The sequence below is a fragment of the Dromiciops gliroides genome, chromosome 5 (genome assembly GCF_019393635.1).
Source record: "Dromiciops gliroides isolate mDroGli1 chromosome 5, mDroGli1.pri, whole genome shotgun sequence".
Classification (NCBI taxonomy): domain Eukaryota; kingdom Metazoa; phylum Chordata; class Mammalia; order Microbiotheria; family Microbiotheriidae; genus Dromiciops; species Dromiciops gliroides.
Window position 1 is genome coordinate 244033242 of NC_057865.1, and position 13174 is coordinate 244046415.

At 39.9% G+C, this 13174-nt stretch overlaps 1 protein-coding gene across 1 annotated transcript; it reads left to right on the forward strand.

Annotated features, from left to right (window-relative positions):
- The first annotated feature begins 30 nt into the window (after positions 1 to 30).
- Positions 31 to 11581, forward strand: THAP2 (THAP domain containing 2). The gene is made up of 3 exons (XM_043965652.1): positions 31 to 620; positions 3587 to 3782; positions 10296 to 11581. Exons 1-3 carry the CDS (start codon positions 550 to 552, stop codon positions 10680 to 10682), a joined length of 654 nt encoding a protein of 217 aa, XP_043821587.1. The 5' UTR covers positions 31 to 549; the 3' UTR covers positions 10683 to 11581.
- Positions 11582 to 13174: the final 1593 nt, after the last annotated feature.

The window sequence follows — 13174 nt, forward strand, 5'->3', positions numbered from 1 at the left end:
GGAAGGAAGCAAACCGGAAGTGCTTTCCCGAGGCCGAGGCTGCACGCGGTTAAGGATGGCTCACGCGGTGATCCATCGAGGCGCGCGATGCGTGATGGGAGCTGTAGTTTTTCTTTCTTTCCTTTCCCCTTCCCGTTATTCGCCCTCTTCCCGACACCCTCCCAAACCCCCTGCAGGCCCTAGATCGTTTCTCGTTGGGTGGGTCCTTGGAGGGAGATTTTCTGCCCCCGAGTTTGCTGCTCTTGGCCGACTTTGGGGTGCTTCTATTTTTCCCCGAGGGAAAGAAAGAAGGGGGAGGGGGGACGAGGAGGGCAGCGGAGGGGAGGCAGTGGATGTGAAGGAACGGCGCCGCCATGTTGGTGAAGGAGAACAAGGGCAGCGGGAGCTCGGGGACCGTCAGTCCTGCGGTCTCGAGCCCGCCATCTTATTAAAGGGAAAGAAAGCCCAGGTTGAATAGGGCCCTCCCTCCTTCCCCACCCCCCGGGGGTTCCCGGCGCTCCATCCCGCTGCTGACTAGGCTCCGCGTCGGTCGGATGAGGAGAGTCAGAGATGCCAACCAACTGCGCCGCGACGGGCTGTGCTGCGACCTACAACAAGCACATCAACGTCAGCTTCCACAGGTATCAGGTACCGGGCTAGGACGGGGGGGAGGACCGGGCAGCCAGAAGCGGAGCTGCTCTTGACCCGGCTGCGTCCCAGCCCGACCTCCTTCAGACCCGTGGGGTCCGTGGATAGATTTCAAAGGGACCGGGAACTTGAACGGGAGAAAAAAAAATGTCATCTTTCTTTTCACTCATTAAAACTTAGTATTTCTCGATTAAAAAAAAATACATTATTATGTGAAGGGATCCCTACTCTTTACTAGCCTGCCAAAGGGGTCCGTAACGCTCAAAAACCCTACCTCTGCTCCCATCCCTCCTCTAGCCAATGCTAGAGCATCATCTTCTCTCCCACAGGGGACCAGAATCGCCACTAGCATCCTCAGCTCCGGTGGGGGATGGGAGGGGTCCTGGGAGAGGGGGATAGAGGAAAGGAAGGGAGGAAGATGATAGGAGGAGCCAAGGTTCTGGAGACCTGGGCAGGGCAAAGAGAGGCATATTTCAACTTGGTTGGACCAAAGAAATCCTTTCCGTCCCCATCTGGAAAAACAGTTGCTTTCCTATTAAAATTGGGAAATACCAAATTCCAGAATTTACATCAAAGGTTATTCTTCTGAGGGATAGCAGGCAATGAAGACTGTGGTGATGCTAATGAATTTAATTGTATACCAGAAATCCAAAAGCAGGGATTCTACTTTACGATTAAGAAAAGCTGAATCATTTCTCTGCCAATTGTTGTAAAATGAACAAAAATCCACCAGTTCTGCCGTTCCATCTCCTGTATCTTGTTTATTCTTATTTCAAGAACCAGACTTTTTATAGAGACTCACTTTCAAAAGAGTTGTGTACAATTGGCTACTAAAAAAAATAGAAACTAGACCTGTAATTTTATTAGCATAGGGAACTCCCAATGAATAAACTCCTTCTACTAAAGTAGATCAACATCAGCAGATGCTGCAAGTAATATAGGTAATAGTCTTAGATGTTTGAAGGCATTGAGAAGTCAAGTGACTTGTCCCAAGGTCACATAGAAGTGTGTATCAGAGTCAGAACTTGAATCCAGGTTTTCCTGATTCTGATTAAGGCTCTCCATCTACTACACCAAACCGCCTCTATTTTTTCAGTGGAGAGGCCTGGATTTAGGAGTACCTGAATTCTAATTCAGCCTCAGTCACTTACTAGCTGTGTGACTCTTGGGTAAGTCACTTAACTGTCTTTGCCTCAGTTTCCTCATCTGTATAATGAGCTGGAAATGGCAAACCACTCCAATATCTTTGCCAAGAAAATCCCAAATGGGGTCAGGAAGAGTTGGACACGATTAAAAAAGATTGAACAACCACAACAGATGTTTAATTTTTAAAAATCTAAAAATTATCTAGGAATATCACTGCCATGACCCATATGACTGTGTTTAAGGAACACAGATTAGACTCCAAGTCTGGGCTTTATAATTTTAAGTTGCAAAGAAAAAGGTTTGGAAAATAATACACCTATGAGGAAAGGATGACTAAGTATTTATCTTCAAAACTTGTTTGATGGGCTATATACAGTCATGAAGAGCTCTTATAAAATGACACAACATTCCTTAGTCTTTTCTGGGGAAGAGAAGAAATCATTTAGGCTTTATTGACTTGATCATGAAATATTGGAATTGTGATCTTTGAAATCAGCCTATATTTTTGTCCTAGATGTGATTCTTTAAAGACAGTAATGAAATTGGAAAATACCTCTAAACTTTTTAGTAAGGAAGAATGCTTTTCATATCCCAGAAACTTTGAGATTTTCAAGGGAGTATAGCTGCAAGAAGTGAAAAAGGTACCAACTTCATGTTGCTAGGGAATCTAGGAATAGTAGCCATGGCAGTGGCAACTTTCCAGTGGGAACCCCTTCTGTTTATGTTCTCTTAATGCCCCCAATAGTTTTGCTCCTCATATATTGCAGTTTCATTTCTCATTCCTGTCCTAGCAAATTCATAATGATCAGCACTTCCATTAGAGGGCATTCAAAGTAAAATTGAGATCAAATTGATCACATCTAGGTGTTTTTTCCCTGATGTCCAAATTAATTATCTGTCCAATATGCTACTGATTTTTTTCTGAACTATGTAGAGGAAGACAGCCCTCATGTGTATACATCTATATGTTTGTCAGTAAATTTTTACTGAGTACCCTCAAAATAATTAACTTATTAAAAGAACAAGATATTTCCTTAATGGAACTTAAAATCTAAATGGGCCTATCAGTGATATTTCTACTGTTTCATAAGAACCATACTTTCTACTGGGATGATCAATATTGACAAAGTATTGGTTTGAACGGTTACAAATATATACAAATTAACGGAGGAACTAAAATACAAATTTTAGAGATTGAGGTATTTTACCTAAGTTTCCTTCACAAAATGAGCGCTGTGTCCGATTTGCCTTCACCATTTATACCAGCAACAGTAGATGACATAGCTAAATTATCCTAATCGTTCTATGCATTTAAAAATTAATGGGATTAAAAAAGGGGGGGGGGCTAGATAGCACAGTGTATAAAACACTGAATTCAGGAGTACCTGAGTTCAAATCCAGCCTCGGACACTTGACACTTACTAGCTGTGTGACCCTGGGCAAGTCACTTAACCCCTATTGCCCCACAAAAAAAAAAAAAAAATTTAATTTAAAACAATTTTAAATTGGGGGGGGGATTCTCTTTTCTCTACATTCTAGGGAATGTGGTGAGAAAGAACTATTCCTCCAAATCACAGAAACCACTTAAGTCATTCCTACATTGATGTTGCTGTTTATTCTTATGAAAACGAACATGAATTATTTTCATTAGAGCATGTAAATGAATTCAGTATTAGTATTTTTAGACAGATATTTAGATGTTGTCAACATTAAATCATTGTTTATTTTTAAATTGTCTTTAACTGCCAGGATTACCAGAAATGTTGTAATTTCTCCAGATCAGTTGGCATTTGAGATGTATGTTGTTCCTTAGGTTTCCTTTAGACCCCCAAAGAAGAAAGGAATGGATTCGTCTGGTTAGGCGCAAAAATTTTGTGCCAGGGAAACATACTTTTCTTTGCTCAAAACACTTTGAAGCCTCCTGTTTTGACCTAACAGGACAAACAAGACGACTTAAAATGGATGCCGTACCAACAATTTTTGATTTCTGTACTCATTTAAAGCCAATGGTAGGTGATATTCCTTTCTTCCCCCCCCCCTTTCTCCCTCCCTGAATTTCCTATTTTCCTCATCTCTCTGACAGAGACTGTCCTTTACACAAGAAAACAAGACACTGTGCCCCATATATGAGGGAAAGTTGTCCTTGTTGTTCCTCATAACATGTCAAATCTCATGTTTAGAGATAAAAGAGAGCTTGGCAATTTTCTAGATCAGAGACATCAAGCACTGAGGAAATAAAGTGGAAACATTCACCAGCTGAGGGAACCAGATTAAAATGTCATTGAGAAATATCTAACAAAATAAAAATACAACAGAGCTAGGTGATGTTAGTATATGATTTTCTAAGTCAGATACTGTTGAGTGGCTTCCATTTCTATTTGAGTTCTACCTACTGATCCAGATAAGCTTCTTCATTTTATAAACAAGAATACTGAGACCCTGGGAACTTAAGTGCCTGGCCTTAAGGCCTCCAGCTAGGGTCAAGTTACAGAGCTGACCTGACAGAAGTTCTTAATTTGGGCATCAATGAAAAAAAAATTTTTTTATGTATTGACAACTGCATTTCGGTATGATTTGTGGAAATTTATTTTGATTTGGGGACCCTACCTTTAAGCTGAGATTAGAAAGTCTTAGGCTCTCAGGGTCTCTTCTGTGTGGGAGGTGCTGGTGCCCCTCCCCCTCTGCTTCAGCTGAGCCAAAAAGCCCCGTGGGCTGTACAAGACGCCAGGTCAGACAGCTGGGGGAAAAAAGCCCCCAGCTCCCTCCAACCTGAGTGGAGCTATCCAAGAGATCCTGGGCTTGTCCAGGCTGGGTTCTGGCGTAGCCTGAGGCACGTGAGGCTGGAGCACACCCCCTACCACCACCATCAGCCTCAGCCCTGGCTGGCAGATTAGCTTGGTCTGTGGGGGCGCAGGAAGCCCTGAGATTTGAGTGGAGAGAAGAAAAGGTATATATAGACCTGGGAGTTAGATTAGAAGGGGGGACAAGACGAACAGTAACGCAGGACTAGGAGCAAGGAGGAAAGGCTGATGGAAAAGATTAGAGGGGCGGCAAAGGCGGCAGAGGGCAGACTGACAGAGAAAAGAGAGGGTCAGACAAGAGACCGGGGAAGACAAAAGGATTAGGAGCAGAGAAAAGAGGCTGAAGGGCAGACTGACAGAGCAGACAAACAGACAGAAGGTTGGTGAGAGAGAAACACAGGGATTCAGCAGTGGCAGTAAGGAGAGGAAAGTTAGAAGCAGGGGGATTTACAAAGTGAAAGGAGCTTGGAGTTAGAATAAAGTACCTGAGTGCCCTAAGGCAAGAGGTGGATAAGGCCCTTATTGTATTAAAGAAGTTCCAAGCCCTGCAGATGGAAAAGAGAGGCAGGATCTAGAGACTCACAGCAATGCAGTCAGGTTGTACATTTTATTTCCCTGTATTCCTAATTTTAAATAGTATCTCATAAATAAACTCTGCTTTGATTATTTAGTTAAGAGGCTTCTTAATATTTTGCTTATCAATTTGGGAGTGGAGCAGTGTGGTGGAACTTTATAAACGGCCCATACTAAGTTAATAGCAGTCAGATAGCCAGTCAGTCAAAAGTCCCAGATTAAATACCCCAATCAAATTAGACCCCCAAATTAGGCCAGTTAATTTAAAATATTTCCTCAGATTGATTTTTTACATCTTTTTGTATTTGATTTTTTTTATGTTTAAAAATATTAGTTTAAGAAGGATCCACAGGTTTTACCAGACTGTCAGAGGGGTCTAATGACACAAAAAAAGTTTAAAACCCCTAGACCACCTTTTAAGAACCACCTTTCTCCTCAAAATATATTCTTTGATCCAGAGTCACAGGCCTCCTGGCCGTTCCATGAACAAGACACTGCACCACTCAGCTCTGGACATTTTCTCTGACTGTCCCCCAAGCCTGTAATGTCCTCCCTCCACTGTTCTGACTACTGACCTCCTTGGCTTCCTTTAAGTCCCAACTAATATTCCACCTCAGACAGGAAGCCTTCACTAACCCCTCTTAATTCCAGTGCCTGCCCTTTGTTAATTGTTTCCGGTTCTATAGCTTGCTTTGCATAGATTTGTTTACATGTTGTTTACCATTAGACTGTAAGCTCCTTGAAGGCAGGGACTCTCTGTTGCCCCTTTTTTATATCCCCAGCACTTAGCATAGTTCCTGACACATAATAGCTGTTTAATAAGTGTTTATTGAATAGGTCAAGATGGAGAATTTTAGAACTAATGGAAGGTCTTTTGACTTATAGTCAGGAATATTTTCCACTTTCCAGATTTCTTCATTGTATTTCATATTGTTGGAAACTAGCCCATGGCTTTGAAATCATGTGATATATATATTGCTGTCATGTACTTGTACTTTGTTATTACTTGGGACCCTATTTCAGTAGTAAAATGGTGAGGGCCTGAACTAGGGGGTCAAAAGTAGAAAAAAGAAAGGACTAGACCAAGAGGAGACATGACCAAAGAACAATTAATAGATTGTGTCAGAGCACAGGAAGTAAATGGACCACTTCTGAGTGAAGCTGGAAACAAATTAAAAGGTTATTAGTGGGGCAGCTAGGTGGCACAGTAGATAAAGCACTGGCCCTGGATTCAGGATGACCTGAGTTCAAATCCTGCCGCAGACACTTGACACTTAATAGCTGTGTGACCCTGGGCAAGTCACTTAACCCTCATTGCCCTGCCCCCCCCCCAAAAAAGTTATTAGGAAACAACAAAATACATTTTTAAAATAGATGTTAACATGGTTTTCTGAGTCTTTATCTTAGCGGCCTGTTTCTCTTTGAACTTTGACATCTGTCCTGTTTTTAACAATAACCAATAAAAGGCAGTATTCATATATTGTTCCTCAGCCTTTACTTCCCGAAACAGTTAACAGTGTGGCATAGGAAGAATTCTGTGTAAAATTCTCCTTAGCTTATTACTGTATAAGTATAGACAGTACAGGGCAAGCAAAATGCAGTTTTGACCCGGAAGGCCCAGTCATTTTGACAAGAAAAGAAAGAAATATTCAGCGTTACCATTACTTGGATTGTCCTTTTCTAGAATGGCAGAGCATCAGAATTCTGTCTAGACTAGAGGCTGGACGATTCATTTTGTCCTCTTGAGGAGTCTCAAAGGCCTAAGGGTGGAATGAACATTGACAAAGACATCCATTTATTCCTTCTGTGATTAGAAACAATGAACTGATTGCCCCCCCTGCTCAGAAGAGCTTAGAACCTGGGGTAGTAAGAAATCTAAACTGGACTATTATGATTGAAAATATTCCAACCAAACCATGAAATAAATTAGTGTAGCGAAACCTGTCTCCATCCCAGCAAACAGTTTTCAGAACTTCAGGAGAATGTTAAAAATAAAGCACCAGAGACACAGGAACTATTCATAACAGAAACTCAGAAATGAAACTGCTTGTGTAGATTTCCCTGTGACAAGGATTAGATTCACTGAGTCTGGGGGTCTTAGTCACACCTCCTCAGAAAGTCAGTGTTTCCTGTATTTGCTTAACACTCTGAAGGGCATTGAGCAACACTGGATGGCTAATGGGACAGAAATTTGTTCCTCCAAGCCTCTGATGGCCCCTGAACTGAATGTCTCTGGTTAACTCTAAAACTAAGTCAAAGTGCAGCACTGATTGAGGGAGCTTCTTTACAGAAAGTTTCCTACACCAATGAAATTTTAGGTCCAGCCAAAAAAGAAGTAGGAAGGGGGCAGCTAGGTGACGCAGTGGACAGAGCACCAGTCCTGGATTCAGGAGGATCTGAGTTCAAATCCAGCCTCAGACACTTGACACTAGCTGTGTGACCCTGGGCAAGCCATTTAACCCTCATTGCCCTGATAAAAAAAAAATTTAAATAAATGGGCGCTAAATTCAGAAAATGGAACAAATTTTATTTCAAATTTCTTTTCTTCTCTAATTCCATCTGCTTCTCAACTTAAGGATTCTACTATTTCTTAGTTTTAGCCAAACTTGATAATGGAGCTGCTTATGGCACCATTTGTAACAACAATTTTAAACACAGTCGTGTTCACTGTATTGTAAAAATACCAAATATGATAATTTTGTCAATAAATCAACAGAATATATTTTATGTTCCTGAACAACAGGACCTTAGACTTTAAGGTACTAAATTATTTTTCATACACGTGCACACGCGCACGCACACACACACACACACACTTCTTCAAAATTCCATTTCTCAAAAGAAAAACTTGCTTTTTTTTCCCCTGCGAGTTAAGAACTGAAATCACTTGGTATGCCCAGGTGAAAAAAGAAAGTGGAGCCAGAGAAGAAGCCAGCAGATAGAAGAAACTAAAAGTATGTTGTCTTGGAAGCCACAGGACAAGTGAGGACAGGGAAATGAACAATGAAAGTCAACCAAGATCAGAGGCCACAGAGATCAAGAATGCTGCTGGCAGGCCCCTCAACACTTTCCAGAGAAACCTTTAAGGGAAGTAATGGAAACAGAAACCTGACTCCCCAAATGGCCAACAAAGGAATAGATCAGAAACAAGTAGAGACACTTGAAATTAGAGGATGGGAAGTTTGAAAGAGAAATGGGTTGGTAACAAGGCAAAGTTTTATCAAGAAAGTTTTGTTCTTCCAGACATATTAATTTACCAATAAGACATAATTACATAGGAATGTGGACTTGCCCTTTGATTTCATTAGTATAGGAAACTCCTGGGTGAAGAAACTCCCTCTACCAATGTTGGTTAGCACTTTCTCTATTAGTCAGTCAATAAACATTTAATAAATAAATGAATCAATGAATAGAGGAAGAAGAAAGAATGAGCTTGCTATGTACCAGGCACTGTTCTAAACTCTGGAGATACAAAGAAAGGTCAAAAAACAGTCCCTGTTGAGGAGCCTATGATCTCATTGCAAGCAATGAGAAAGTATCAAGGAGAAGAGGGTGAATGGCAGTCAGGAGCCGCTCAAGAAGGTGGAGGATTGAGAAAAGGGCCGCTAGCTTTGGCAGTGAAGACATCTTTAGGGACTTTGGAGAGGACAGTTTCAGGCACATGATGAGGTAGGAGCCAGACTGCAGAGGTAAGAGAGTGAGAGAAGGAATGGTAGCCGGCCTTCTCCAGGAGGTTAGCCGCCAAAGATGAGAGAAATGTGGACAATAGTTAGTGAGGGATGAATGGATTAATTGAGGGTTCTTTGACAATGGGGAGGAATAGGCATACTTGTAGACCTTGCAGCAGACAAACACGGAGTGATTTTAGGTAAGTGAGAAAGTGGAGGTGATAAAAGAGGTAGTGTACTGGAGAAGACAGGTTAGAATGGGAACACTTGGGTATGTAGAAGAGTTTGCCTTGGCACAAAGAAGGGCCACCTCTTCATGTGGGACGGTGCAAAGGAGGAAATAGTGACGGAAGACATCTGAGTAATGAGAGGGGAAGAAGAGGGAGCTCTAGGCAAATGGCCTCCATTTCTTCAGTAAAATAACAGCCAGCTGAGAGAGAGTTGAGGAAGAGATGCTATGGAAGGTTTGAGAAGAGATGAGAAGGTTTGGAAGAGCCCCTTAGTTATAAGTGACATGTAGAAGGATTGCTTTGCAGCAGTGAGAGCCCACTTGAGGTTATATAACAAACCTGTAGTGGGCCCAGTCAGCATAGTTTCATCACATTCCTCAGCTTCTTTCTGCATAACTTAGCCTTGCAGAACTGGCTAAAGCACAGGGAGTGTCAGTGACTCACCTCAGGTAACACAGCTGGTACAAATCAGAGGTGGACTCGAACCTACAAAATCTTAAGTTTAAGCACAACACCTCAAAGCACATTCATGGGCAAAAGGCAGAGACCCGTTGACATAGCCATGGATGAAGACCTAAGGGAAGTAGGAAGGGAAGGGAATCAAGAGCTCGGGGAGAGGGACTGCTTCTCCCTCAAAATGAAAGGAAGAGAAAAAAACACAATTGAGAGCCATCTAGATATTTGAAGAGGTGTGCACTGCCTTTCCCAAGTTATTTGTTTGGTTTGTTATTGTTCCATATGGTTACTGGTTATTAGTTAGGTTTATTAAATTTAAAATAAGCTTAAAATAACCCAGTGCTAAAATCATATTCTTATCTGTTAAAAGGGATTAATCATGAGCTCTCTCATGGAAATACTAGACTTGCAATGATTGTAATGGTTAGGTTTATTAAACTTAAAATAAGCTTTAAAGTGACCCAGTTTTTGTAATCATAATATTTTAAATATTCCTAAAGTATTTTTATGCACATTATCTTATGGGTCCATGCATTTAAAAGAAGAATGAAGAAGATTACATGACTGGTCTAAAATCGTATTGAATTAATGGGTATTACAAGATTAGAAATTTGATCATCAGTTCTTCAGTCCATTGGACATTTCTATTCATTATGTAAATTGTGTAATTTCTATTTAATGTATACCTTTTCATGAGGTAAATAGTTTACAATTATTTCATTCTAAAACTGGGGAAATGTACTTAGAATTTATGAAACTGATTCATGTGTAACACTTCATTTTATTCTGTACAGAAACCCAAGTCAAGAAATCTTCCTAAGAAAAATCCTTGCATCCCAACAGGACCATCCGATATGAAATCCAGTGTTAGCTGTCAGCAAGTTCTGCTGGAGCACAGCTATGCTTTTAGAAGCCCCACAGAGGCAAAAAAGAAGATAATTCAACTGGAGAAAGAGATAGCAAGCTTAAGAAGAAAGATGAAGAATTGCTTACAGAAAGAACGGAGAGCAACCCGGAGATGGTTCAAAACCACCTGCTTGGTGAAAAGTTTAGAAGCAAATAACATATTGCCCAGGGGCACATCAGAACACATCTTGCCAAGTGCCTTAAGCGATCTTCCATTAGAAAACTTCAAAATTCTAGTACAGGATCAGCGAGATCAAACATTGCAGATTCTCTAAAGAAAGACAGCTCAACCCCAGGAGCCTACTTGCGATATCAGCCAGAACTGAATCCTGTGCCCGGCCTTCACTAGATTCAGAAGTAAAATTTACTTACTGGAATTATGCTTAAAATGATGCTCTCGGCACACTTTTACTTGAAATAGCATCATTTTCTGGGTATTACTTATAAAGACTATTACTTATTTTTGTGGAAAAAAGAAACTTCGTGTGAAAACTTCATTTTAGTATAAGCACAAGTGCCTTACAACAAGAAAGACCTGCTCTAGCTGAAAATTTTCTTATGTGAAGAAATCTTATGTTTACAAGTTTATTTATTGGGGTTTTTTTGAGAACCTATTTTTAAAGGAATGGTCTATGCCAGGTAATATGTTTAGGTCATTTCACGAGCTTTCCGTCAGAAAAGAAATTTTCCTTGAACTGTATTGGAAGAGGGATTTTGTATTCTATATGTGATGCTGAAGTACATTTTCCAAAATTAAATATAACCTTAGAAAAGTACCAGTTCTTGATTTAAATTGTGGTGGGTATTAACTTGGCAATGTATGGTGAATTACTTTACTTATGACATTGTCTTTATCTTTTTCTTATCTATAAGAAAGGAATTGTCACCTTTCTCATAGAAATGCAATGACTTTACACTAATTTAAATGTTAAATACTATTTGGATATGAAGTGCCACTGACTCCCTCAGAAGAAAAGAGGCCAAGCATACCTCAGATTTGCTCCAATGGGTACTTTGGCACCTTGAGTCCCAAGAATGACCCACACACATACACACTGATGTGAAACAGCCGCATTGAATCCATCACCTGTTTTTTTTGCCAAAATTATTAAATAAATAGATGTACTTACTGCTTTCTCATAACTTACATATTTTTAGTTTTATGCTTTTGTGTATTAAGCAATTTTGATGTGTTAGGGTATCAAGGTTGTTTAAAAAGTATTTATTTTGCTACTTACCCAGGTACTTGGCGCAGAGCATAATGTTTTGGGGTTTTTTCCCATAAAATAGCCTTTTGTTGCAGAGATGTACTTAGCCTTGTAATGTCTTAACAACTTATAATTAGTTTTAAAATGGAATCAATTTATAGACCATTAAATCAATATATACACCATGAAAATACAGTATAGACTAGGATTCACTCCTTTTCCAACTTCATTTTTCTTCAGGGCAGCATCACACTGTAGCCTTCATTGCATACAAAAAACAGGATTTTAATGATTGTTTTCTAAGATGGATCTATGCATATGGTGCTCTTTGAAGACCTATTGTCTAATCAAATCATTCAAAGGGTTTGCCTTATTTCATAAATTATATTTATTCAACAGTTTACATTTCAGATATCAGAGAACAAAATCATGGAAAAGTTCATTAACTATTCAGTCAAATTTCTTGATCATTCAAATGTATGATACTACATTGTGAATATACTATAATGCTTAACCATAGAAGGTTCCACATTTTTTTCACATAAGGGGTTTATGTGAAAAAAGCAAGTCAGGCTTACATTTGGGGTTTGAATTTTTTTTAATGACACTTGTTTACGTTCTAGTAACCATAAAGTGTTCATTTAATTTTTCACAAAAGATGGGACTCTATAATGGAAGAAGACTGCTCACTGACAAAATGTACACTACTGCAGAAAACCAACGACTACTTCCTGTCAAAATCTGTGTACCCAGGTCTGAGCCTTTTACATAGCAACTCCCCAAATTTAGGCGGAATGTAAGCTCCTTGAGGGCAAGGACTTTGGTTTTCTTTTCTGTATGCACAGTATGCTGCACATAGTAGGCACTTAATAAAAATCTATTAAACTGAATTTGTAGTAACTAACATCAATATGTTTTTAATATCTTCTAAGAAGGTAGATTTGATGAATGCCAAAGTAAGGACATCATTTGTTTTCATTCTTATTGGGCACTTGTCAGCAATACTTGTAGAGAAACTTTTATGTATTGGAAAACTTTAATCATTTACGTTATTATTGTCCAGTGTTAACATGTCAAAGAGAACCATTATGTCTTGGTCATAGATCACTTTTACATCTTTTCACCAGTTTATCAGCAGCAAGGATGATTGTTTACTCGTTTATTCTTCTAACTAAAGGTGGTCGAGTACCCACTTACACATGATGTGTATCTTTGGAAACATTAGTTCTCACGCACAGAAGGACCACAGTAGTGCTTATTTGATTCCTGTCCACAACAGGCAACTGAAATGGCTAGAAAGCTGTTAGCAATGTCTCTAGAGAAACGTAACACTACGACAGACATTAAAGTTTTCTGAAAAGATAACCTCAAACTGTGCCTCATTATGTTGGGTTTTTTTACTCCTTTCAGGATTGACTTCTAGAATCCCTTTTTCTCTCAAACATTGGATGTTCCTGTGTAATTGTTCTATTATCTCAAAACCCTAAACTGGCCTCATTACCACCTCAACTCGAGCGCTTTTTCCATCATGAAAACTTTCTTAATTCCCACAACCACAT